This window comes from Dermacentor albipictus, chromosome 1 (assembly GCF_038994185.2).
Source record: "Dermacentor albipictus isolate Rhodes 1998 colony chromosome 1, USDA_Dalb.pri_finalv2, whole genome shotgun sequence".
NCBI classification, from domain to species: domain Eukaryota; kingdom Metazoa; phylum Arthropoda; class Arachnida; order Ixodida; family Ixodidae; genus Dermacentor; species Dermacentor albipictus.
Window position 1 is genome coordinate 403,777,771 of NC_091821.1, and position 27,280 is coordinate 403,805,050.

The 27,280-nt window shown below is 44.9% G+C and overlaps 2 protein-coding genes across 13 annotated transcripts in view; both read left to right on the forward strand.

Annotated features, from left to right (window-relative positions):
* LOC135903595 (uncharacterized) overlaps positions 1-27,280 on the forward strand; it is a 1,541,440-nt gene that overhangs the window by 413,847 nt on the left and 1,100,313 nt on the right. The gene's annotated exons all lie outside the window — the stretch shown is intronic.
* LOC135903572 (uncharacterized) lies at positions 46-1,600 on the forward strand. The gene has a single exon (XM_065433895.2). The coding sequence runs from the start codon at positions 59-61 to the stop codon at positions 1,598-1,600; it is 1,542 nt and encodes a 513-aa protein (XP_065289967.1). The 5' UTR covers positions 46-58.

A 27,280-nucleotide genomic window follows, 5' to 3' on the forward strand; every position in this document is an offset into this window, starting at 1 on the left:
GCACACGTGTGTGTGTGCATGTGTGTGTGTGAGTGGACACGGCAGCACCGCCGTGACGATGTCGCCTGACGTGCCGCTGTTCATGCAGGTTCTCTGCGCATGCCTTAGTCTCATCGCTGGAGGCGCTGCGAAACCCTTCGACGCTGGAAACATCATGCTTCGCTACGATGCTGGCCTGCCGCGACACTTCTGCGGGGGCGGATACTTCGGCCAGTCTGCTGACCTCACCAGTATCCAGGCGCATCGACACGTGGATGGTCTTTTCGACTCACCACCTGGGGGCACGATGACGTCAGGACGCATGCCCAGAAGGGATCAGCTGTATGCTATAAAAGCATACCCTTCGCCTACCAGCTTCAGTGGACACGGCAGCACCGCCGTGACGATGTCGCCTGACGTGCCGCTGTTCATGCAGGTTCTCTGCGCATGCCTTAGTCTCATCGCTGGAGGCGCTGCGAAACCCTTCGACGCTGGAAACATCATGCTTCGCTACGATGCTGGCCTGCCGCGACACTTCTGCGGGGGCGGATACTTCGGCCAGTCTGCTGACCTCACCAGTATCCAGGCGCATCGACACGTGGATGGTCTTTTCGACTCACCACCTGGGGGCACGATGACGTCAGGACGCATGCCCAGAAGGGATCAGCTGTATGCTATAAAAGCATCCCCTTCGCCTACCAGCTTCAGTGGACACGGCAGCACCGCCGTGACGATGTCGCCTGACGTGCCGCTGTTCATGCAGGTTGGTGACCGAAAAAATGGCTTCCGTAGTGATGTTCTTGGTCTTATAGTGCTGCCGTGTCCGCAGGCTGTCGTTGACTCTATATGCGACTGTTTTTCTATTGCGGCCCTGTTGTTGAGTCTCTCTGGGGACGTGGAGGAAAATCCAGGTCCAATAACAGAAGTAATGTGCAGGGAAATGCTCCAAAACCAGAAAGACATTTTGTCTAAACTCACTGCGGTTCAAGACAAGCAAGACTCGTTTGAAACAAGAATTTTAGACATGCAGAACCGGATTCTTCTTATCGAGAGTAAGGTACAAAGCTTAGACGAGACTCAGAACAGGCTCGCAACTCTTGAGGGAATTGTAGCTAACCACAGCGTTGAAACATCTACTCTGGTAAAACATCTGGATGATCTGGATAATCGTTCACGACGAAATAATCTTATCATTAGAGGAATTAAAGAAGATGACCACGAAAATGAAGAGACCCTACTAAGCAAAGTAAAGGACGAAATCTTCAGCGCTACTCTGAAAGTGAATGTATCTTCTATTGAACGAATTCATAGGTTAGGCAGGAGGATTTCTGGTAGAACTCGACCAGTTATCCTGAGGGTGGCAGACTATAGGGATAAAATGACAGTTTTGCAGAACTGCACAAAACTGAGAGACACAGATTACAGCGTAAGCGAAGATTTCTCTAAAAGAGTACAGGGAATAAGAAAAAAGCTATGGGCCTCGGCGAGTGAGGAGAAGGCAGGAAAGAAGGTAAAGCTGCTTTTTGATAAATTAAAAGTAAACAATACGCTGTACAGCTGGAATGAAGAACGTGAGGAAAGGTGCAAACTGCGAACTGATGCAGGAGCAAGTGATAATTGACGCGTGCAGGGCCAACATGCTGGTTTCAAAATTATCAACGTAAATGCAAGAAGCCTGATAAACAAAGCGCATGCGCTTGAAGCTCTAGTTATTGATCACGCTCCTGACATTGCTGTAATCACTGAAACCTGGTTGCATAAAAATATAATCGATAGCGAAATCGCGCCACCCGGATATTCGCTGGTTAGGAGGGATCGAGATGGAAGAGGCGGAGGCGTGGCCATTTTGGTGAAACAAAATATCATATTTTCCACTTTAGAAGTACCAGGAAATATTGAGGCTGTATGGATTACTACAAAATTGAATAATCGCACTGCATTCATCGGATCGGTATACAGGCCTCCGAACTCCCCAGTAGAACAGATTATGCTGCTAAGAGAATTCATGGAAACGCACGTGAAAGAGCAAGATAGCATACTGTTACTAGGTGATTTTAATCTCCCTGCTATTGATTGGGATTCATATGTAGTCGGTGACACAGATGTTACATCTTCTGAGTTGTTCTTGGATTTAATATATTCATACAATTTAACCCAGCTTGTTAACCAATATACTAGGGAGTGTGCAACAAGGTCATCTGTACTTGATCTTATACTAATTTCAAATGCTTTGACACCGCATGTGATTGACTGTCTTGTTGATGAAGGGCTATCTGACCACAAAATGGTTATTCTGTCCATGAACATGTCATCGTACCCTTTGCACCAGGATTCAAGCATCCAATATCTAAACTTTCAAGCAGCTGATGATGTTAGTGTCTTGGATTACCTTGAAAGGTCGTTTGATAACTTTGTGTCTGTTTATGAATCCAATGGTGGCACTGACGATCTCTGGGACTTTTTTTTTCAAGGTTACGATGCATTGCATTACGCGATTTATCCCTATAGGCGTCAAAAAATGTAAACGAAATAACCCATGGATTACAAGGGAAATAATACATGTCAATCGGAGGATAAAAAGGAAACGAAAAGCTTGTTGTCGAGATCCTAGCACCCAAAACAAGACTTTGCTTCATAACATGAAGCTCGACTTAAACCGTCTGATTAAGGAATCCAAGGAGAGATTCTTTAATGTAACACTGAAAAATTTCCTTCATAACGCACCTACTAAATTTTGGAGATATGTGAACCCTTCTAAAAAACAACACAAAGACGAGGATGAAAGGATTAACCAAGAACGTACAGAAAATTTCAATTCCTTTTTTTCCTCCGTGTTCACCAATGATGATGGCACACTTCCGTACTTTCGTGACACCTCTGACCGCCCTTCAGCATCTGACCTTCTCATCAACGAGGCAGGAGTCCTGAACCTTCTTCTGCGCATTAACATTAAGAAATCCCCCGGCCCCGATGGCATCCCGAATGAGTTCCTATATAGGTATGCTCCATGGGTTGCTAAATATCTTACCATAGTCTTTCAATCTTCACTCACCCAGGGAACATTTCCTACAGCCTGGAAGCAAGCTAAAATAATTCCAGTTCACAAAAGTGGGAGCACATCTGAGGTAGGAAACTACAGGCCTATTTCTCTTACGAGTACCTGCTCCAAGCTACTTGAGCATATAGTTTGTAAACATCTGTCAAATTACCTGGAAGCTTACGAGTTATTATCACCAGCACAACATGGTTTTCGCAAGAGGTTGTCTACAATAACGCAGCTTGTTCAAACCGTTCACGATCTTTCACAAACTTTAAATTGCCGAGGACAGGTCGACCTAATTTTTTTAGACTTCGCCAAAGCGTTCGACAAAGTATCACATCCTAAACTCCTCTTAAAAACAAATGAAATATTTAGAAATCCAAATATTACTAAGTGGCTTAAATCCTACCTTCAGTCTCGTGAGCAGTATGTTGAAATAAACAAAATTAAATCCATGCCCAAACCAGTTTTGTCTGGAGTACCCCAAGGCAGTGTCCTGGGTCCCCTTTTATTTCTTATATTTATTAATGATTTGCCTTCCGATATAACTGTTCCACTAAGGTTGTTTGCAGACGACTGCGTCATATACAATAGGATCGGATCTTTAAGTGACCAGTTAGAACTTAATAACAATTTACAAAGAATATTAAAATGGTGTAATGAATGGCAAATGTCACTGAACCCAGTAAAATCAGTTTGTATGACCATAACAAGAAAGAAGGTGCCTTTGTGGTACAAATACAGCATAGGTCCACTGGAACTAAAAAGAGTAACAGAATATAAATATCTAGGACTAATATTTACTCAAGATTTGAGATGGAATGCGCATATCAATCAGGTATGTAGCAGAGCAAATAAAGTCTTATGGGGTCTCAGGCGAAGACTGTATAGCGCAACTCCTGAAGTGAAAAGCTTGGCATATAAAGTATTAGTAAGGCCAATTATTGAATACGCCAACATTGTATGGGACCCACACACTGTAACCAACCGTCATAAATTGGACAGAGTTCAACGACTCGCCTCCAGATTCATATTTAATAAGTATCGGCGCGTGCACTCTCCTACAGAACTATGCAGACGTGCAAACCTCTCCGCTTTAGAACTAAGGACTAAGTTTGACCGGCTGAAATTTTTCTACCTAATTGTTCATAACCAGGTTAAACTTAATTTCACTGATTTCTGTATAATTTCACCAGATCAACGCTCCAGACACAAGCACAGTTTATACATACACCCGCCAGTTACACGGAATGATATATTCAAGTATAGTTTCTTTCCTAGGGCAATCAAGGAATGGAACGAATTACCCAATCCACTTGTCACATGTTCCTCTGTCAGTGCTTTTACTGCTGGTTTAGAGAATCTTATTTTTCCGGATATGACTGCCTCATAGCATTTGTTTCTGATGCGCATATTACGAGTTTTTTTTGTCTTTGATCACTGCATGTCACTTTTTACAGATACTGCTATTGTATTGTTCTTTGTTCAACATGTACCGATATTTTGTATATGTGTTGTATTTCTATCCACTCCTGTAATGGTCCATCCTTGGACTGACAGTATAAATAAACAAACAAACAAACCGTCCCGCGGAGAGGCGGCTAGTTTACGACGACTAAACGAATGATCGCGGGAGGACCGAGTGTTTAAAAACTGCTGTTGTGTGGATGCTCGACACACTTTCTTAAGCACTCATGTTGCACTGAGACACTCTCTCAAGCATTCGTGTTAGACTGACGTACTTTCTCTCGCAGTCATGCGTACTTTCTCTCGCAGTCATGCCAGACTGACGAACTGCATGTAAATACTGTAAAGAAACCCATATTCCTCGTTCTCGATGACAAGCATTCCCTCCCTTCATCAACGTCCTCAGCGTGGATAATTTGGACGACGGCATTATCCCTAAAGAGAAAAGATTATAATAGCTGTATCTTACCAGTACTCACCTACGGGGCAGAAACCGGGAGGCTTACGAAAAGGGTTCTATTTAAATTGAGGATGACGCAACGAGCTATGAAAATAATGATGGGCGTAACGTTAAAGGATAAGAAAAGAGCGGATTGGGTGTGGGAACAAACGCGAGTTAATGACATCTTGGTTGAAATCAAGAAAAAGAAATGGGCATGGGCGGGACATGTAATGAGGAGGGAAGATAACCGATGGACATTAAGGGTTACGGACTGGATTCCAAGGGAAGGGAAGCGTAGCAGGGGGCGGCAGAAAGTTAGGTGGGCGGTTGAGATTCAGAAGTTTGCAGGGACGACATGGCCACAATTAGTACATGACCGGGGTTGTTGGAGAAGTATGGGAGAGGCCTTTGCCCTGCAGTGAGCGTAACCAGGCTGATGATGATGATGACGGGGGTATCAGTACTTACGCAGGTGGGAGCCATTGATGATGATAGTTTTCGTAAGCGGAGAACAAATATCCACGGAAGCCTAGCTATATACCGCTTCGCTGTAAAGAATTCCGCTGACACTTTGTCAGCATTATGTTCGTTGCCTGTGGGCCACACTATGTAGAACACTAGAAAATACTAGAAGCAAGCTTCACCCTTAACCACGAGTACTAACGTACGCCAAGGCAAACGCCCAGGCAGAAACACGCACAGTAAGCAGTAATAAGTCTTAGGTTACAGCCCTTCATTGTCAAAAAACTTGCATTTATTCGCCCTAATGAAGTGTGCTGCATGATTGATTTTGAATTTACATCTTACTCACTGATTACTATTATGGTTGCTTTTTTAACATTGCATTTTTGTAGCAACAGTGACACTTTGCATGAAAAAGAATGCTAAGGAAACTGAATGTGACTCTGGTAAGGGCGTGACCTACACCATTGCTTGATAGATATGGGTTTGTCTGATAACTACTTCGAAGTCTTCTCATTCGTCCGTGTTGTTTGCTCTATGTTTAGTGTAGAGATGCAAGCTCCTGCCTCTTGTGGGGATGTAGTAGCTGCTTCGAGCCCCGAGAAGTGGTCCCCGGGCGGTGGTTGTATCTGGTGGCATACAGACAGATACGCAGCATTGCTGGAACGAGCACACGCAACATTGCCGAAGCAGAACAGGCAACATTGCGGCAAGAGTATTGATGGCACAGTAAATCGGCAATCACCATCAGCACTTCTGCGAGTTAGATTGCTTCTCACAGGCAATTGTTCCATCGGGACGACGAGATGGTTAGGCCATTCACTTTATAGCTGCGCGCATCACAAGAGAGCGCTTTAGTGAGATAAAAGCGTGTTTATTTTATTCCCTTACTGTCGCATCCTACCTAAATCCACTAAAATGTGAGGTTCTGCATATAATAGAGAGCTTTAGCTAATCTGTTAACATGTTGCCGTTTTCGTAATACGGGCTTCATAAAAATGTGTACCCCACCAGCAACACTGGTAGCGCATTTTGTGATATGCTGAGTTCAACCACAGAGCACCCAAACGTAACACTGTGTTCACCATATTCAGCTTAAGTGCTAAATTCTGTGTGTTGGTAGCGGCTAATACCTAAGGTCCAATCTTTTCATGATTTCCCATCGACCAGAGAGCCTAAGGAGCAGAATTTTTCGAACGCACTATTGCTGAGCAAAGCATCACAAATTGTCTTTACTGGCTTTGTTACTGCCGTCAGCGGCTGCATTAACCCACCAATCAGTCAGAGTGATGAAGTTCATGGGCCAAATCAAACTCTTATGACGCGTGCTCGCATTATTAATACACGCATGCTCATATGCAATTGCCATCATAATTCAGTACAGATGACGCGCCTAAGAGCAGTGGTAATTCCTATAACCCCTTGCTATCTCTGCTGCGATTACTTTTCACTTTGGTTTCTTGTATTTATTTGCGTGTGTTACGTTAAATAAACAGGTGCAAGTTAGTGCCGTAGCCTTTGTTCTTAAATCTAATGACAGGCACGCACAATGCACGAGGAGGAGAGCTGCATGCACAAACAGCAAAACTGAAAAAAAAAACATTCGAGCTCAGTTTTAGTGACCGAAGCGGACGCCACACCTACGCCACTGCGTCGAGAAGGTTTGCTCGCCTTTTCTTTTGTCTGTTTGCTTATAAGCACAATCTTCAGCTTGCAAAGGCATACCTACACTAACACAAGGACTGGAGCAATTACACGACCCGTCGTCTGCTTGGGATGTTTATTCAAATTTTTCATCCTCCTCTTTTTCTATGTGTTTGAATTTCTTCTTTTTCTTTCTCTCTCCCTTTACCCCTTCCCCAGTGCAAGGTAGCAAAGTGGGTACCTTTCTTCCGGTTAACATCCATGCCTTTCGCATCTCGTTTATTCCTCTTGGAGAAGACGAAGAAGTGGCTCTTGTGTGGAACCCCGTTTTCTACTGCTCTCATTTTGCGAGTATTTTTGCGTATTTTCGGGAGGCGCCGCTTCCGAGACCTTCGGCGATGGAAGCGGAGTCAGCTAGTCGTCCGGAGGAGACCGACGGCACAGCGTCGAGCGCTCCGAGGAAGCGCAATCACCTGATGAGCGACACGGGCAGCGAGGACACCTTGCTGTACTACTCTGCTTCAGAAGAAGATCTGTCGGATGACGGCGACTACTTGACCGTTGTGAGGAAAAAAGGAAAGAGGAGAATCGTCACTGCCTCCTCGTCTTCAGCAAGGACGACGGCGGCAGCAAAGGCCCATGACGCGGCTCATACCATCCTCTTCTTACCCGAGACGCCGACCGACAACCTGAATCGGCTAAACAGGCAAGCCGTATCTGTAACACTAGAGGCTCTTGTTCCAAATGAGATCACGGATATGAGAATTTACACCCGTAAGAACATTCTCGCGGTTGACGTAAAGAACAGAGCAGCATTGGATATCTTGAATACAGTGAAAATGCTGGGCAAGATAAATGTTCGCACCATAATACCACAGGACAGCAATACTATATCAGGTGTGATTTATGATGTCGACGAGTCAATCGACGACAACGATCTGCCTATTTTGGTCAAGCCCGCCACAGCAGATGTGCCTATTATTGAAATCCGTCGCCTAGGAGATTCACGCTGTGTGAGGATAACTTTCAAGGGAGGTAGCTTGCCGTCCCACGTGAAAGTTGGATTTTTTCGTCATCAAGTGCGACCGTTCGTTCCAAGACCACTTCAATGTCGCAATTGTTTGAAGATCGGGCATGTCAGCGGCATATGCAAAAATGCGACCGTGTGCGCAAGATGCTCTGAGCAGCACAGCGCAGATGCTTGCCGTGCGACTCACTTCAAATGTGCCAATTGCTCTGGTCCCCATGAAGCGTCGTCGAAAGACTGCCCGAGACACAAGACAGAGCGGAAAGTCCTAAAACAAATGGTGAGAGACAACTCAACTCACAGAGAGGCCGCCGCCAAAGTACGACGGCGTAGTGTCCACCGTCGCCGTAGACGATCTTCGTCTAGAAATACTGATACCGTCGCAAGACAGACGATACTTCCTGAGGCTGGTGCTCCCAAGGCGCTCACCCACACTACCAACACGGTGTCTGATGACGCAGTGAATACCTCTACTGCAAACGACTGGCCTGCACTTCCGACATTAAGTCCTCCAGCCCAGCAAAGGTCGACGGTGGACTACCGACGAACCAATGAGGGCTCCGATCACGTGCGCAGTCAAGACAAACAAGTTATCGCCTTAATAAAATCTCTAATGAAAGTCATTCGCGTGTTGATAAACGACATGCAGACGCCATCTGCTCGAGGTGCACTACAAGTGCTGGACGGCCTGGATCCGGTTCTTGCGAGCCTCGAGTAGCAAGCACAATGGCTCTACCGCGTCAGCCGTTCTTCAGACAAGTCAAGGAAGCATCTATTATGCAATGGAATGCCCGCGGCCTGAAATCTCGGAGTGATTTTCGCCATTACGTTTTCACCAATCGATTCCCCATCGTTGTCATCTGTGAACCGAAGCTACAGAAACCCGTCCGGATCTCAGGCTACGAACCTCATGTGTCATCGACTTGTACTGACATTAGCAAAGTGACCATCTACATACGGTGTGACCTGACTTATGTTGTTCATCCAGTGCGGCCACATGACACTAATCAGTATTTGTGTTTGACCGTGAAAAAACAAAAACTTGCGTTTACTTTAGTGGGCGCTTACCTTTCTCCATCAAGTCGTTTCGATAGGCAGAGACTGAGTGACATTATAGATACGACACCTGGTCCATGGATTGTTGTTGGGGACTTCAACGCGCATCATTCACTTTGGGGAAGCAACAAGATCAATTCCAAAGGAAGAAACCTCGTGTCCTTTGCTTGCGACCATGAACTTTGTTGTCTAAATGATGGCAGTCCCACGTTTCTGCGCGGACAGACATACAGTAGTTGTTTAGACTTAGCGTTTGTTTCGCGGTGCCTCACTCGCTGCGTCCATTGGTTCGCAGATATAGAAACGCACGGCAGCGACCACATTCCTACCTACCTGAAGATAAAAGGCCTCACCAAATCCGTTCCATCAAATTTTATACGAACAATAGATTGGCCCGTGTTTAAATCACTTATGGAAGACGCATGCCACGAAGGCATTTCATCCACACTAGAATTTGAGATCGCCAAGGCTATGCAGGATGCCATGCGCTCATATCGGCCATTAGAGAAATACACAGATTTTGATTCGGAAATACAGAGCCTCCGTGCAATCCGCCGGCGAGCGGAGCGACGGTACAGGCGGACTAAATCATTATACGACCTTAGAGAGGCCAGACGCATTCAAAAGAAAATTCGGCGTCGCCTTGCTGCACTGCAAAATCAACGCTGGAAATCGTGTTGTGAGTCTCTCGACCCGCGTAAACCTCTGTCGGTTGTCTGGAGAACAATCCGTGGACTTCGCAGTGCTCCTCAACAGCGTCGTCCATTTAAGTCTTTAGCCCTACATCAAGGACGCCGAGAAGTCGAGGTAGCCGAAGATTACTGCGCAAGGATCGCGGGTCCGGCGCTCACGCACTCACCTTGCGCACCTATTCCCATAGTGCCCCCTTGCTCCCGAGATCCTCGTATGGACGCTGCTTTCTCCATCGAAGAACTGGAGGCCGCACTTGCTGGGTGCCGGCGATCTTCGTCACCAGGACACGACGGCATCACATACTCTGCACTTGCAAACCTTGGTCAGGAGGCCAGAGATGCCCTTCTTGGCCTATACAACTCATCATGGCGTGACGGCCTGGTCCCTACAACGTGGAAATCCAGTCGGCTTGTTCCTCTCCTCAAGGCTGGCAAATCCCCGTTGGAATTGTCATCTTACCGTCCAATAGCACTGGCCAGCTGTGTCGGCAAGGTAATGGAGAGAATGATCCTTACACGGTTAGAATGGTACCTGGAATTTTACAACGTCTATCCAGAGGTAATGGCTGGTTTTCGACGTGGCCGCTCGTCAATATATAGCGTTATCGACCTGGTAACATACGTACAACACCAGAAACACCTGAAACGCATCACTGCGGCCTTATTCCTTGATGTTAAAGGTGCGTACGACAATGTAGATCATCATGCAATTCTGGACGCCTTAGAAGCTGTAGGGATTGGTGGACGCACCTTTTGCTGGATATGCAACTATTTGAATGGAAGATCTTTCTTTATTTTGACTGAAGATGGACCAACGCCATCTAGCTATACCAGTCGTGGTGTACCGCAAGGCGGAGTACTTAGCCCTACCCTTTTCAACCTGGTGCTCGTTGGTCTCGCTGATTCGTTACCGCGAACCGTACAACTCTCCGTATATGCAGACGACATTTGCATATGGGCTTCAGGCGTGACACGTGTACAAGTTCGCGCACGACTTCAGAAAGCCTCAACAGTTGTGTCAAGATACCTAAGAAGACAAGGCCTGGAGCTTTCCGCTGAGAAATGTGCACTGGTTGCTTTTACTCGCAAATCGATGGCCCCGTATGCTTTGCGGATTAATGACCAAATTATACAATATAGACGAAGGCACCGCTTTCTTGGCGTCATCATTGATAGAGACTTGTCTTGGAGCCCTCACATCTCGTACATGGCAAAGCGTTTGGCCGCCATTGTGGACCTTCTTGCGTTTCTCGGCGGCAAGTCCTGGGGCGCAACAGTACCATCAATGTTGCAACTATATAAAGCACTGTTTTTGGGCTTCCTGCGGTACAGCTTACCTGTAATAGGAAATACTTGCACCACGAATATTCGCAAACTACAGAGCGTGCAAGCCCAAGCACTCAGGACTTGTCTCGGTCTTCCCAAAACTACGTCATCGATTGCGACAGTGGCCATAGCCAGAGACGCTCCTTTGACAGTATACATTGATACAGATGTCCTGAGAGCGCACATCCGACACCTGACTCGGATTCCCTCACACCATCTTGCTTGCTTGCCAGCAAAGAGGCCACTTTCAACCTTTGCTAAAACTATTCAAAGACATCAATCGTACTTGCCATCAGCATTTACGCCCGCTGCACGATTGTCAGATCCATTGTGGTGTCTGCACCGGCCGCAAGTTGAACTGACAATTCCAGGAATCAGAAAGAAAGCTGGAGCGCCATTGCAAGCTTTGAAACAAGCAACTTTGGAGCACATTCACAACGTGCACAGATTCCGCCAACATGTATACACGGACGGTTCAGTAAAACTCAACAGCTCTGCTGCTGCAGTCATATTCCCAGCACAATCTGAGGAAATCAAATTAAGAACTTCATGTGTGACCACATCGACGGGTGCAGAACTCGCGGCGCTCCGTGCTGCACTTGATTTCATTAAGCAGAAGCCACCACAACAATGGACAGTCTTTAGTGACTCCAAGGCAGCCCTTCAGTGCATACGAAGCCCAATGCGCCACGGACCCAATGAACAACTGGCCTCAGAAATTCGGCACATATATCACCAAAGCTATGACAAGGGACACAACATAATCTTTCAGTGGCTTCCAGGACATTGTAACATCAGCGGGAATGACCACGCCGACGAAGCCGCCCGTTCTGCACATGAAAGTAGTCAACGAGTCTTCACTCCGCTTTCGCGAACAGACGCTGCGGCTCAGCTGCGATTGATGACCCGTGAGTGTACTTTGCCCCTGTGGGACTCGAATGTTTTCACAATGTGTCGGTTGCGTTCGTTGTCTCCGGACATACGGATGCACCTCCCGCCTGGATTACCCCGACGTGACCAGACTATGCTCTACCGTCTGTGGCTAGGCGTTGCCTTTACAAACGCCTATGCTTTCCTCATAGGAATGGCCAACAGCCCCACGTGCGACACATGTAACATCGACGAGACGCTCGCACACATTATCTGTGTCTGCCCGCGATACAGTGCTGAGAGACAAGTGATGTGCAGAGTGCTGGACCAGTTGGACAATCGTCCAATTTCAGAACTAAAAGCTTTAGGCCAATGCTCCGAAAGAACATCCGCGTTGAAGGCCCTACTCGCGCTAGTAAGGTTCTTGCGGTCCACGGGGCTTCACGACAGACTCTAAGAATGCCGCCCCCTACCGCTCTGTAGTGTACGCGCTTTGTTCGTGCTGGTCTCCCTTTCTTTCTATCTCCCCCTTCTACGCTGTTTCTCTTTTTATCCCTCTTAACCCTTCCCCCTGCGCAGGGTAGCCAACCGGAACTACCTCTGGTTAACCTCCCTGCCTTTCTCTACATTATTTTCTCTCTCTCTCTCTTTATTCCTCTTTCTCGCTTAAGGAGTGAACAGGCTTCTATGCTCCTAACACGTTTGTCCGCACTGCTTTGGTCAGCGTTCTCTCTATGGTTCACCTAATACGAAAACTGGAGAGCACTAGGATTAGTGCTTCTGTATATCTAAGCTGTTTACTATCTTTACCATGCAAACGCAGCTTTACAAAGACAAAGGGAGCCGTAGTTTATGCCGTACGCGAGAAAGTGGATGCCGAATTGAGGCCCGTAATCACCACCAAGACACACCTAAAGAAAATTAGCAAACAACGGCTGTTGTATTTGGTGGCACGCGTGTTATTACATGCGCACGGAAACTCTTCACAATTAGTTTTCCTTCATGCCGCAAGCTCCTTTGTGCAATGGCCCAGTTAACGACTTTCCTTACTTGTAGCGCCATGCATGTGCTTGACAAGAATGCATGCGTATGTCAACCCAGGGCCGCCGGTAATTGCTGCGTTAGTGAACGCGCAGAAAGGCAAGCTTCTTTTAAAGCGGTCCTCTTTGACCCAAAGTTATTTTAAGCGCTAATGTCGTTGCAACCTTTGTATGGCTTATGAGATGCCATAAAAGTTTTTAAGGTCATATATGATGAAAAAGCTTTAACGCACGGCAGTGAACACTAACAAGACTTTGTTTTCCGAAAGCGCCTTTCATCTTCTCTGTTCAATGGAATAAGAACATGATGCCATGTAGGGAAGACAACTTGCTTTTGAAGCTTCAGAAAAACTAATGACGCACCTTAAACTTTCACTTGTGCATGTCCTCCTTATGACGGCGCTGGACCAAGCCAGATAAATATATTGCTTGAAGTAACCATGTTCTCGAATATGCTTTACTTATAAACACACATTTACGTCCATTTAGTTTTTGGTTTTCATATATAATAGGCCAATTAGGTAAATGAATAATTTCAAAAACGGAGTCAGCGTGATAATACCGTGCACAATAGTATGGTTTTCTTTTGGTTATTTAAGGAGGCCTTGAACGAAGCTCATATAATATCTGCAAATTCTAGCACTTTTCTAACGTAAGTTAAGTACTCGTGTAGCGTAACAAGTTGAGATACTAGATTTACTTTGTGTTAAAGAAACCACGTCATTTCTTTTTCCGCAGCCGTAGAAAGTCTTTTCCCAACGGAAGTTGCAAATGCCTAATTAATCTCGTAATCACAGTCGAAAATATCCTCTACTATGTTTGTAACTCTCAGGATGACTGGCGCAACTCGGTTTATTTTTATTTTCCCCTTCGCATCCTGTGTTTGTCCAAGGGATGCTTGACGACTGGGATTGTTGATTTCATGATATGTTGAGTAGTCGTGTGCAAATATCCGAATGGGGAAATAACGCTGCTGTATTGGTATGGTTGTTTTAAGAAGGTTGCACCATTGCTTTGTGGCCACTCGGTGTCTCACTGGCGTAGAAAGCAGTACTATCATTGTTTGAAGGCGTCGCTTCACCAGGTCTTACTGAACCGTATGTAAATGCAATGTGCAGATCCATGTATGCACGAAGTGTTCGTACTCTGCCTTTTTTTCTAATTCTTCAGCCTGCGCTCAGCGTAAGCTCTAGAATACTACGTCGGTGTGTGTATCGTTCCTTGATTATAATACTGGGGCCGTAAAACCTAAATCTATTCTAATCTGCAGATGTCAAATTTCCGTAAGCGCCGACGCAAGCATCGGGCGGTGACTACGAGCGTATGAACCGGCCAATGAAACGCGCTCCTCACTTATAGGAAATAGCTCGGGATTGCTTTCAAACAAACACACAAAAATAATGATGGCTTTATTTGAAAGATTTTTCTTATCTAATTCGCTGACTTGAGGTGAGGGACATGCAGGAGTGGAGAGGAGTTCGGTGGGGCCGAGATAGCGCAGTGAAAGTGGGTGACCTGACGAGGAGGGCGGAGCCAATGTCCCCATTTGGCCCACTTCTTGCTTGGCTTTCGGTGTCTGGTCGAAAGTCGCGGCGGCGTGCAGTTCAACAGCAAAATTCAGCTATAACGGATGCCCGTAAAAAAAAGAATATATATATATATGTATATATATCCGATCGATGTCGTGTACGTGCGGAAAAGGGCTCGAAAACGTTATGCTATACCACGCAAAGTTTTTTTTTTTATTACACGCAAAAAAAAAATCTGTTCTTCCCGGCAGCTCTGTGTAACCAGTGCACGCGCAATCAGTGGGCAGCCATCGCCTATTCATTTTGAAACTGGATCAGTCTCCGGCTACATTGAAAAACACTCAGTTTCGTTCGCCATATTAATGCTTCTTCATTGGGTACGCGTTATACTAGCGCAGTTAGTTTTTACGGTTTTGTGACGTCGCGCGAAGGGCTGGCGAAGTAGGCGAAGCCCAAAATATTTTGGCCAATTGCGGAGGGCTGATGGTGAAAAGCGCGTAAAATCGGAAATAATTATTTTTCTTTTGTTTGGTCTCATCATGCATAATCAGTGTTCGTGTTGGTGTTGGTGGCGTTCGTGTTGTCTTTCTCTCCTCGTCCTTGTTGAATTGTGCGCTGGAACTATGTTTCACAATGACAATCAGTGTGTACACGCCATATCAGATGAGGAGCTACCGCGGTTTTCCTGACATCGCGCTGCGGACGGGCAATGTGGGAGTGTCCCGAAAACATTTTGTCCAATGTTGCAGGGCTCATTGCAGATATGGAAAAGAAACGTTTGGAATAGCTTTACGTCATAGCGCCCTTTCACCAGCAAGCGTTCTACACTTGAATGAACGTGCGATTGTTGCAACTCTTCATGGCTGCAACGCACTAAAATTAAATGGCGAGTTCAATAGACTGAACAATCTCATCTTTTCCGGAATACAGCTATAAAGCCTGACACAAGAATATCAGTACAATGAAAGAGCATTCCTGTAGTGAGAACAGCTACCAAGCTATTCTCTTTCTATGTCTTTCTTTCTTTCTTTCTTTCTTTCTTTCTTTTCTGTCTTCTTTTTTTTGTTTATACTTCGTGACCAGCGATTCGAATTCTACTTATAGATAGATATATTCCGCGCCACTGGCCCTCTTGGAAACTTTTTTTTTCTTTTAGCGCACAGCAGCAGAGTCTGCTATTGGCTGGGCTCGCTCGAATTCCCTCATCGAAGGGAGGCACGCTCTGCATTTTGGCTTTCGAAACAGAATCGCTTCGTGCCACCTGACAACTTTCCAGAAGTTATCGCGCGGAAATCGTGGTAGAAGAGGAAGTTAGGCTGCTTTTCTGACAGCTTCTGTGTGTCTGCCTTTTTTATCAGTCGCTCTGCACACGTGCGGTCGCTACGAAACAACGGGTATTGGCTGAATTCAGCGTCGTAAGGCACTTGAAGGAAATCGTAATATATGCTAATTCTTCGATTTATATTCCTATCATAGATTTTTTGTTCTTATTTATATACACATCTGCTGTCTATGAGCGTCCTTTGCTGCAGTACGTAATGTTGCCAATTAGTTGAAATTCGCGCTAGAATCACTTAGCCTCCCGATTAGCTCATATAATAGAGCGACCACCTGCACAAGGCGTTCGCCTCGTGTTCACTACCACGGCACGGACAAATATTCAACTGTGAAGCTTCCTTTCTAGGTAAGAATGGAAGCGGGAAATAAAAAGGTGAGCGAGGGATCTTCGCAAAGCTGGGTATATTGGAAATGCGAATAATTATTTGTGTATATATTTGTTTCTTAGGTTTTGTATTTACAAATGCTGCCAAAATATCATGAATGATTAAGGATAGCCCTTCTATTGAAATTTTTGGCAACGAGTGACTGCTATAGTATTTGCCTCTGTGCGTCACGTAATCGCTCCAGAATTATAGCTGCTCAATAATGCCTATGACCTGGTAAGATTACTATGTATCTTAAGTATAAATTTGATTGTCCTAGATTTTTTGTACAGAGTTTTGTCACATTATCAAAGAAGGCTTATTTTTATAAAGTTTGATATTGTATCAATTTCATACTGATGTGCAACGACCTGCGATGCAATGGGCGAAAATTGGGCTCATTAAAGTCACCTAAGTTAAGACACCTATTGTTCGGTGCATGATTGGGCTTTCTTTATACTCATATGCTGCTCTGTTTCTTAAAACGAAAGAGGAACTGGAACCGAATCAAATATCATGCACAATGTTAAATAACTGAAAGAAATGCATCAACAAAATTGCAACAATAATAGGAACACTTAAGTATAGATATGGCTAAGTGGGAATATTCATTATTCAGGTATAGGTTAATCTATTAACAACTGCAAGGTTAAATAGTTGAAGTAAATAGTATAACAAATCAGCAACACAGCATCATTCACACAATATGGCTAGGTGATTCTTTATAAATGCTTCATTTGGTAAACTTCGTAGTGCCCCATAGAGGCTGTTCTATAGTCTCGGTTGTTTGAGAAAGAAAATCAATATTTAAAACACTATAGGTCAGATCTAAACCACACTATGGTTAACAGTACAATACCTTGAGGAATAATGCCGTTACGCAGATGTAAAATCAAGATAGAAAAAATCCACTTTCTCGGAAGAAGATGCTCATTACAAGGTTCTGGCATACTAAATCACCGTCGGACGGCGCTAACACAATTTCTATAGAACAACTTCTGCGCTCTAAAAACATTTTCTCGTATTTCCTGCAGCCTGGATAGTAAACAGAACATTAATTTCATCCGCTACGTGGACGTACCTAACGTGAATTACAGAGGTCATTAATGTGACAGCCGTGCGATCTGGACGCGTTGAAGCCGAATGAAAGGTTGATGTGGGGAGCATTTTTAGAAACTTGCAGGGTTGCAGGTAATTACGAGTTGAAGCAATAACATCGTTAACAACACAGCAGCGCGCCGCCGCTCTCTACACATTGCTATTTTTGGTGAGAGGCACTTATCAGATGTGGAAAAAAGGTGGTTCTCCGGATGTCTTTAATTGCTCACTCAAGGGCTTTTCTGCTAAAACGTGCAAATCATCATGTTGTTCGTGTTCCTCTCTCTCTCTCTCTCTCTCTCATCTGCGACTGTCAAACTCGTCTCTGCTCATGCCTGTACTTTTCGAAGTGTCTACCTGGTCGATACCTCGTCTTTCTGCGTCATAATGGGCAAGGCGTCTCACCCACTTTTCATCTTTTGTTTTTAAGTTGTCATGCTGAATTCGAGTGTTCTAGAGCGCTCATAGTTCGGTCTTCTTTTTTTCATATTATGTCCCTATTACTGTATGAATCTCTGCTGCTGAGGAATACAGAGAGGTCGAAGCAGATCCGGATACCACGATTCATTTACACTCAGATAACCCCAGCACGATTAACTTAAACTTATGCACAACCTAATCCTTCGTAGGCAGGATTCGTATGCCGGATGGTACCCTGTACTGATGAATGAAACAATTTGAAGCTGTAGCACAAAAGAGTAAGAAAAAATTAATCGCGCTCTAAATGTGCATACGAAAGACGAGAAAAATTTTCATATGCAAATCTTCTCTCGTTCAGTAGTCGCTTGCCATCGCATACCTTATAGCGCCACCTGTAGTGTCCTTGATCATGGCAGTGCACCCGTATTTTCTCTATTACTTACCGAGTCGCATTTCCATTATCCTCCGCAGTATGAATTTTAATAATTCACAACTAACCAACACCGTGAGTTTCACCGCCTCCTGCTGGATTCCAATTTTTTTGTGAAGCCCCGCAAAGTGCTTGTGCTGGCCTTCGTTCTGTTAACTTGATGACAAGAAATATAATTACGGCAAGTAGTCTAACGGTTGCACGAGTTAAGCCAAAAGAGAAAATGTGCATAATATGGTGCAAAGCTCATTGCCAAAACTACAGCTTCATGCAGATTCGTGAAAGTTGCGTAGTCCTGGCTTAACACCTCGCTGTTCGTTCTATTGACAATAGGAAGTAGAAGCTAGCACTGATACTATTCGGGAACGACGTAGTGTTTCTGGCATTTGTCCCTCAACTGCATCTCTCCTCGTGAGCCTGTCGCAGTGCAAAACGTGGTTAATTATCGGCTATTGTCAATCCGCTTAATATAATTAGAACTGTTCTTGACAGTGCGCTGTTTGAATCATCAACAACTTGAACCATTATATGGATGAGGACGAAGGGCTCTCTCAGCGAAACCCGCATGTGACCCTTGCTTTGTGCCAGCTGATTCTATCTTATGCGTATGAACTACTCAGTTTCATCGCATCCTCTAATTAGCAGCCGCCCTATACTAACACTTACGCAACCGCCCTAGTATACTACCGGTCACAACTGTTTGCCCTTTGATCTACACGGTTGTCTTGATGTCTCTAATTGTTACGTCAAGCCTTTTTCGCTTCATCGCTTGTTGAGTGGTTCATATTTCTTCTTTAGTTTCTTTTTGATGCTCCAAGTTGCGGCCCTGTATGTTTTTTCCGCCCTATATAAAAGAATGATTGTACACTTTCATGATTGTATTGCACTTAGCGTTACACTTACGGAAGAACTAATGGATGAACATAGAGGAACGACAGGTGGCCATACATGGCGCAAACTACCAACTCGTTTAGTCGTTAGGCGCAATACAACCATGAACGTTCGCAAACTAGCCCCGTTCATTGCTTTAATAATTTGTACACTTTACTTTTCAAGTGTGGCAGTAAACTGCCCGTCTTAATTCGGCAATGATTGCCGTATACTCTCCAATCAGATTTTTCTTTTTACTTTTCTCTCGGTTCCATTTTTATGAACTACGAAGTCTATAAGTAATTGGCCTAAATAGACGTAGTATTGCGCAGAGCCTAGAGACTGATTATTAATCGCGAATTCTCTTTCTCTTGCCAGGCTATAAAACATTACCTTTGTTTTCTTAATACTAATATTTACTTTTACACTTTGTCGACTACGGTCCATAATAATTTCTTGAAGCCAGGTCAATCATTACTGCACCGGACAATGTCACTCGATTGTATGTTACCCCTTTCTTTACGGGTACGTTTCCGCCTTTCTTGTGCAGCTTTAAGGTAGCTATGGAATCTAATAGGTTATGTATTCCTTGACTACGCAATGCATCTGACTGCTGCTACCTCGTCTAAATCAAATGCATTTTTGTTGTCTGCAAAATACATCTACAAGGATTGGTTGTACTCCACAGATTTCTCAGTTACATTATTGCTTTCATAGATGTGACTCATTGTACAATATTGTTTCCTGAAGCCAGTTTGTTCCCTGGGTTCCCTAAGTGAAGAATTGCCCTTTATTTATTCGGTTTTATCGTGCTTCGGTTTTATCGTGCCTTTCCTTGAAATATCTTGAATTTAGTAATTTGTTTGCTAACTCCCAGCCCGGATTTTCTCGGTTACGCATTACGCATCTATCAGAATTTCCAGGTTATATACTAAACACACTTGAAAATAAGAGTTTTGTTGAGGCTCTGTTGCTCAATTTCTGAAAACCATTCCACACATTACCACACCATTTTTTATGCATCATTCTTACTTCTTTAAACTTAGACCGTATAGTGCTAACATTGGGTCGGAATTATTCAAGTTCTCGAAGACCGAGTATCGTCCTAAATATAGAAGAGTTGCCGCTCTTAGGCGTGATTTAGACAGTACTCGGTCCGCTTTTATTTCTGATTGACGTAAACGACATAATCGGCAATATACAATGGCGCATGAAAGTATTTGCAGATAACTGCAAAATGCCGAGGCATTGCTTGAATGGCAGATAATAAAATACTTCGAGGTTATTCGAATACATTAGCACGTTGGGTTGATAAGTGTGTTTGCCAGGTCCGTACAGGAGCAAAACGAGAACAAGGTGTAAGCTCCTGCTTTCAGTTTGTTCTTGTTTTTTTCACCGTCATGATTTTCCATCTCCCGCGTTCTTTGTGTTTTCCCTGGATCAATGTTTCTACATGTGATTATTACAAAAGAATGGTTCTAAATTACAGTTTAGCTGCAACATCAATGCTGGAGCAGTCATTAATGTTCCGGAATGCAAGTAACGTGCAGTATATTGAACGGAATGCCAAACCACGAGCAGACCCATTAATCAAATGGTAGCAAATGATAGCGAATTGTTGTTCTTAAATTCCAAAAATTTCAACTGCAGTACAAGAAAGCATAGACGCATTCTTCGCACCCTACATGTATACGTTCATTACTTGCATTTATCTGGTACCCGACTCATAAGCATCCCGCCTATAGAACTGAAAACTTTCATAACTAGGCAGCCCAACGGGTCTGAAATAATTGCCATCCTGTAAGCATGATATGTCCCTGAAATAAAGGTCACGGTATGATGCCAAACGCTACGAACTAAATTACATAAAGTGATTAAAATTTCGCAAAGCATATATTACACAAAAGCAGTGATCAAAATGGGGATTATTCTTTGAACCAACATTTGTTTCGATGGTTTGTCAGAAGTCGAAAAAAAAGGGCATGAACCTGCAGAGCCTGTAGTTTTGCTAACTTCGTTTTTTTTATTATTAAGGCCTCGCTTCCACACCCAGAAGTAATAGCAAATATTACCGATGCTGGTCTTTTTTTATTGTTGCAACATCTTGACGTCTTGACGCTACATCTTATGTGCACATTTAACTTGCATTGAATATGCCATTTTATATTGAATTACCGCACTGTGCATTGATATTCTATTATGCCAATATATAATGAATTTCGCATTAGCAATTCCGGGCAGTTAATTTGTCCAGCTATGTTTTCAAACTACGTGGACATTGTTTATGCACCCCTCACTCTTCCCCTCTCCACTGCAGCAGTGCCGCAAATCAAAGCATTTATCCTGTAAAAATAAACATCTAACTGCAATCTCATTATTGTCTTCTTTAACATCTGCATAGGAAATGCTTGATGTGCAGTTGGTAAACAAATAAAAAAAAATGCTCAATGCAATCACCAAATGTATAACGCAATCACCGGATACCTTCTTTTTTTTCGACTGTAGCCCATCAATAATAGTTGGTAAGAGTTATTGCCGGGAGCAAGAATTTAGATACGTCCTTTTAAGTATCCGTTGTAATGCGCCGCAAAATAAAATGGAATTGCAGGTCATAAAAAAATGTATATGCTTTCGGGTATGCAACACACAGGCGACAAATAATTGTTCGCATGAAAATTTCACCGCAATATAGTCAAGGCCTGACAGGTAAGGTTTCAGAACGCGATTTATAAAACAACGTTTCTAGATTGATAGAGACACTTGATCTACACAAGCTAGTACATACTGTCCTGGAAGGCCGCAGTACAAAGCGGTAAAATGGTGGTGGAAACAGAACAGATACTAAATGTCTGTGAAGATTTTTCACGTGATACGCAGTGAAAATATAAACTTCAATATGGGACGTGTAAAAGAAAAAAGAGAAAACAAAGTCAAAGAGAAGATATGAATGAAACCACTAGGCAAAATGTTGAACAGGTTGATTTGAAAGAACACTGGAGCAAGAGGCTGGGAATTGCAACGAATAAAAACAGCAGTAGCAACATAGTATTTACCAAGTACTCATATGCTAAAAGCCAAGCCCACCTGCACGAACTCTTGAGGAAAGATCACCTCGTCCCAAAAATTTAATCCTTGAAGACGTAATAAATGTTGCAAATGCGCGGTGAAAACGGGTTTGAATCAACACCTAGCACAGTGGAGCACTTATTATTCGGTATGTGCAAATACTCGAATAATACAAATATGAATGCAATATTGAACGTTGATATAATTTGATTCGCGAATTTTTTTCGATTATTCGGCCTATCCGATGAAAGACCCGGCGACGTCTGTGCCTTACTTCGCGCAGCCTTTTTTACGGTGCTCGGTCTCTGTCGGTGCAGGGTTCGTCGATCGGCAGGACCAATCGAAACGATAATTCGACGCGAACAGAGGTAACGGTGACAAAAAGAGCGCGCATTTCGGAAAGCGCGGAGGAATGTGCGAAGATCGGGTCGATTAGCCGCCGGAAGGCACGCCGATCGTTCCGCATACGAGTGTTCACGCATGCATAGATTTTAAACGAAAAGGCGAACTTGGTCTACACATGCCCGTGGTACGGTGGCCAACGACCCGAAACGCTGCTTCAACAGCCGCCACTACATTAGGACTAATCCGCGCTGCTTCTTCTGGCGTCGGCGATTAAAGTTACGCTTCAGGGGCGAATCGATTCGCGGCAGCCACGTAATACTCGGAAGGCCGACAAACAGCCTCGTCAAAGAAAGCGCGCGTACGGGATGCCGCCAACGTTGTTCACGGCCGCCATCATCGCGACATGCGTACTGCGGCTTCCCGTTCCAGTCGCCTTTCGTAGACGCACATTGGTATCTCTTTGTTGCATCGGGCAGCTCGTCACCCATGAATAGCTTTAGATATACATAGCGGGATTGAAATAGTCGCACGACTAGAGGGCTGGCCGCCCAGCGGCAGACATCTGTGCGGAACCTGGGTGGACATGTATAGGGTGGGAGGAAGGGTGCCTTGCGCGAATTCGGTGCAGCCGTCCTAATTTCAAAATCACTGACAAGCGGCAAATGACGCTGTATCCGCCGATGAAAAGGCTCCTATATCTGAATATATGTATACTTTAGACCGTCGGCGCGACCGTGGTTGACCTGAGCAGCGACGCACGAAGCTGTGATCGGGTCACGTCATGCACGGACCGCGTCATTGTGTGTCGCGTAGATTGAATTTAATAAGTCGCGATACCTCGCGAAACCAAATGCCGATGAAGCTAGCAAAATCCTCATGTGTTCTGGAGGGAAAAGGTAAATGAATGTTTTCTCTGCAATAAAATATTGCCAAAAAAAAACAGCTTCAACGTTAAACCTAAAATCTCATAAGATATTCCGTGCAACATAACTTCACTACTGCAGCTTCAAAAAAGAAAAAAAAAGAAGCACTCGATACCATGCAACCCTCGTTCTATTGACTTTAAGTAAAATACTTTCCACACTTTCATGCAGACCTTAGCTGCAATAACTGCTGCCATACTAACTTGGTGTCCCTTTTATAAGAGTAAACCATACGTAGAACTTGATTCCTAAGAAACTAGGTTACTGAGACAGACAGACAGACAGACAGACAGACAGACAGACAGACAGACAGACAGACAGACAGACAGACAGACAGACAGACAGACAGACAGACAGACAGACAGACAGACAGACAGACAGACAGACAGACAGACAGACAGACAGACAGACAGACAGACAGACAGACAGACAGACAGACAGACAGACAGACAGACAGACAGACAGACAGACAGACAGACAGACAGACAGACAGACAGACAGACAGACAGACAGACAGACAGACAGACAGACAGACAGACAGACAGACAGACAGACAGACAGACAGACAGACAGACAGACAGACAGACAGACAGACAGACAGACAGACAGACAGACAGACAGACAGACAGACAGACAGACAGACAGACAGACAGACAGACAGACAGACAGACAGACAGACAGACAGACAGACAGACAGACAGACAGACAGACAGACAGACAGACAGACAGACAGACAGACAGACAGACAGACAGACAGACAGACAGACAGACAGACAGACAGACAGACAGACAGACAGACAGACAGACAGACAGACAGACAGACAGACAGACAGACAGACAGACAGACAGACAGACAGACAGACAGACAGACAGACAGACAGACAGACAGACAGACAGACAGACAGACAGACAGACAGACAGACAGACAGACAGACAGACAGACAGACAGACAGACAGACAGACAGACAGACAGACAGACAGACAGACAGACAGACAGACAGACAGACAGACAGACAGACAGACAGACAGACAGACAGACAGACAGACAGACAGACAGACAGACAGACAGACAGACAGACAGACAGACAGACAGACAGACAGACAGACAGACAGACAGACAGACAGACAGACAGACAGACAGACAGACAGACAGACAGACAGACAGACAGACAGACAGACAGACAGACAGACAGACAGACAGACAGACAGACAGACAGACAGACAGACAGACAGACAGACAGACAGACAGACAGACAGACAGACAGACAGACAGACAGACAGACAGACAGACAGACAGACAGACAGACAGACAGACAGACAGACAGACAGACAGACAGACAGACAGACAGACAGACAGACAGACAGACAGACAGACAGACAGACAGACAGACAGACAGACAGACAGACAGACAGACAGACAGACAGACAGACAGACAGACAGACAGACAGACAGACAGACAGACAGACAGACAGACAGACAGACAGACAGACAGACAGACAGACAGACAGACAGACAGACAGACAGACAGACAGACAGACAGACAGACAGACAGACAGACAGACAGACAGACAGACAGACAGACAGACAGACAGACAGACAGACAGACAGACAGACAGACAGACAGACAGACAGACAGACAGACAGACAGACAGACAGACAGACAGACAGACAGACAGACAGACAGACAGACAGACAGACAGACAGACAGACAGACAGACAGACAGACAGACAGACAGACAGACAGACAGACAGACAGACAGACAGACAGACAGACAGACAGACAGACAGACAGACAGACAGACAGACAGACAGACAGACAGACAGACAGACAGACAGACAGACAGACAGACAGACAGACAGACAGACAGACAGACAGACAGACAGACAGACAGACAGACAGACAGACAGACAGACAGACAGACAGACAGACAGACAGACAGACAGACAGACAGACAGACAGACAGACAGACAGACAGACAGACAGACAGACAGACAGACAGACAGACAGACAGACAGACAGACAGACAGACAGACAGACAGACAGACAGACAGACAGACAGACAGACAGACAGACAGACAGACAGACAGACAGACAGACAGACAGACAGACAGACAGACAGACAGACAGACAGACAGACAGACAGACAGACAGACAGACAGACAGACAGACAGACAGACAGACAGACAGACAGACAGACAGACAGACAGACAGACAGACAGACAGACAGACAGACAGACAGACAGACAGACAGACAGACAGACAGACAGACAGACAGACAGACAGACAGACAGACAGACAGACAGACAGACAGACAGACAGACAGACAGACAGACAGACAGACAGACAGACAGACAGACAGACAGACAGACAGACAGACAGACAGACAGACAGACAGACAGACAGACAGACAGACAGACAGACAGACAGACAGACAGACAGACAGACAGACAGACAGACAGACAGACAGACAGACAGACAGACAGACAGACAGACAGACAGACAGACAGACAGACAGACAGACAGACAGACAGACAGACAGACAGACAGACAGACAGACAGACAGACAGACAGACAGACAGACAGACAGACAGACAGACAGACAGACAGACAGACAGACAGACAGACAGACAGACAGACAGACAGACAGACAGACAGACAGACAGACAGACAGACAGACAGACAGACAGACAGACAGACAGACAGACAGACAGACAGACAGACAGACAGACAGACAGACAGACAGACAGACAGACAGACAGACAGACAGACAGACAGACAGACAGACAGACAGACAGACAGACAGACAGACAGACAGACAGACAGACAGACAGACAGACAGACAGACAGACAGACAGACAGACAGACAGACAGACAGACAGACAGACAGACAGACAGACAGACAGACAGACAGACAGACAGACAGACAGACAGACAGACAGACAGACAGACAGACAGACAGACAGACAGACAGACAGACAGACAGACAGACAGACAGACAGACAGACAGACAGACAGACAGACAGACAGACAGACAGACAGACAGACAGACAGACAGACAGACAGACAGACAGACAGACAGACAGACAGACAGACAGACAGACAGACAGACAGACAGACAGACAGACAGACAGACAGACAGACAGACAGACAGACAGACAGACAGACAGACAGACAGACAGACAGACAGACAGACAGACAGACAGACAGACAGACAGACAGACAGACAGACAGACAGACAGACAGACAGACAGACAGACAGACAGACAGACAGACAGACAGACAGACAGACAGACAGACAGACAGACAGACAGACAGACAGACAGACAGACAGACAGACAGACAGACAGACAGACAGACAGACAGACAGACAGACAGACAGACAGACAGACAGACAGACAGACAGACAGACAGACAGACAGACAGACAGACAGACAGACAGACAGACAGACAGACAGACAGACAGACAGACAGACAGACAGACAGACAGACAGACAGACAGACAGACAGACAGACAGACAGACAGACAGACAGACAGACAGACAGACAGACAGACAGACAGACAGACAGACAGACAGACAGACAGACAGACAGACAGACAGACAGATAGACAGACAGATAGACAGATAGACAGACAGATAGATAGATAGATAGATAGATAGATAGATAGATAGATAGATAGATAGATAGATAGATAGATAGATAGATAGATAGATAGATAGATAGATAGATAGATAGATAGATAGTCTTGAGGAAGAAAATATTATGGAGATGTAGAAATATTGATGTTATGAAAAACATTTATGGCATATCTGATTAATTGAAGCAGGCCAAGTATCCGTGTCTCACCGT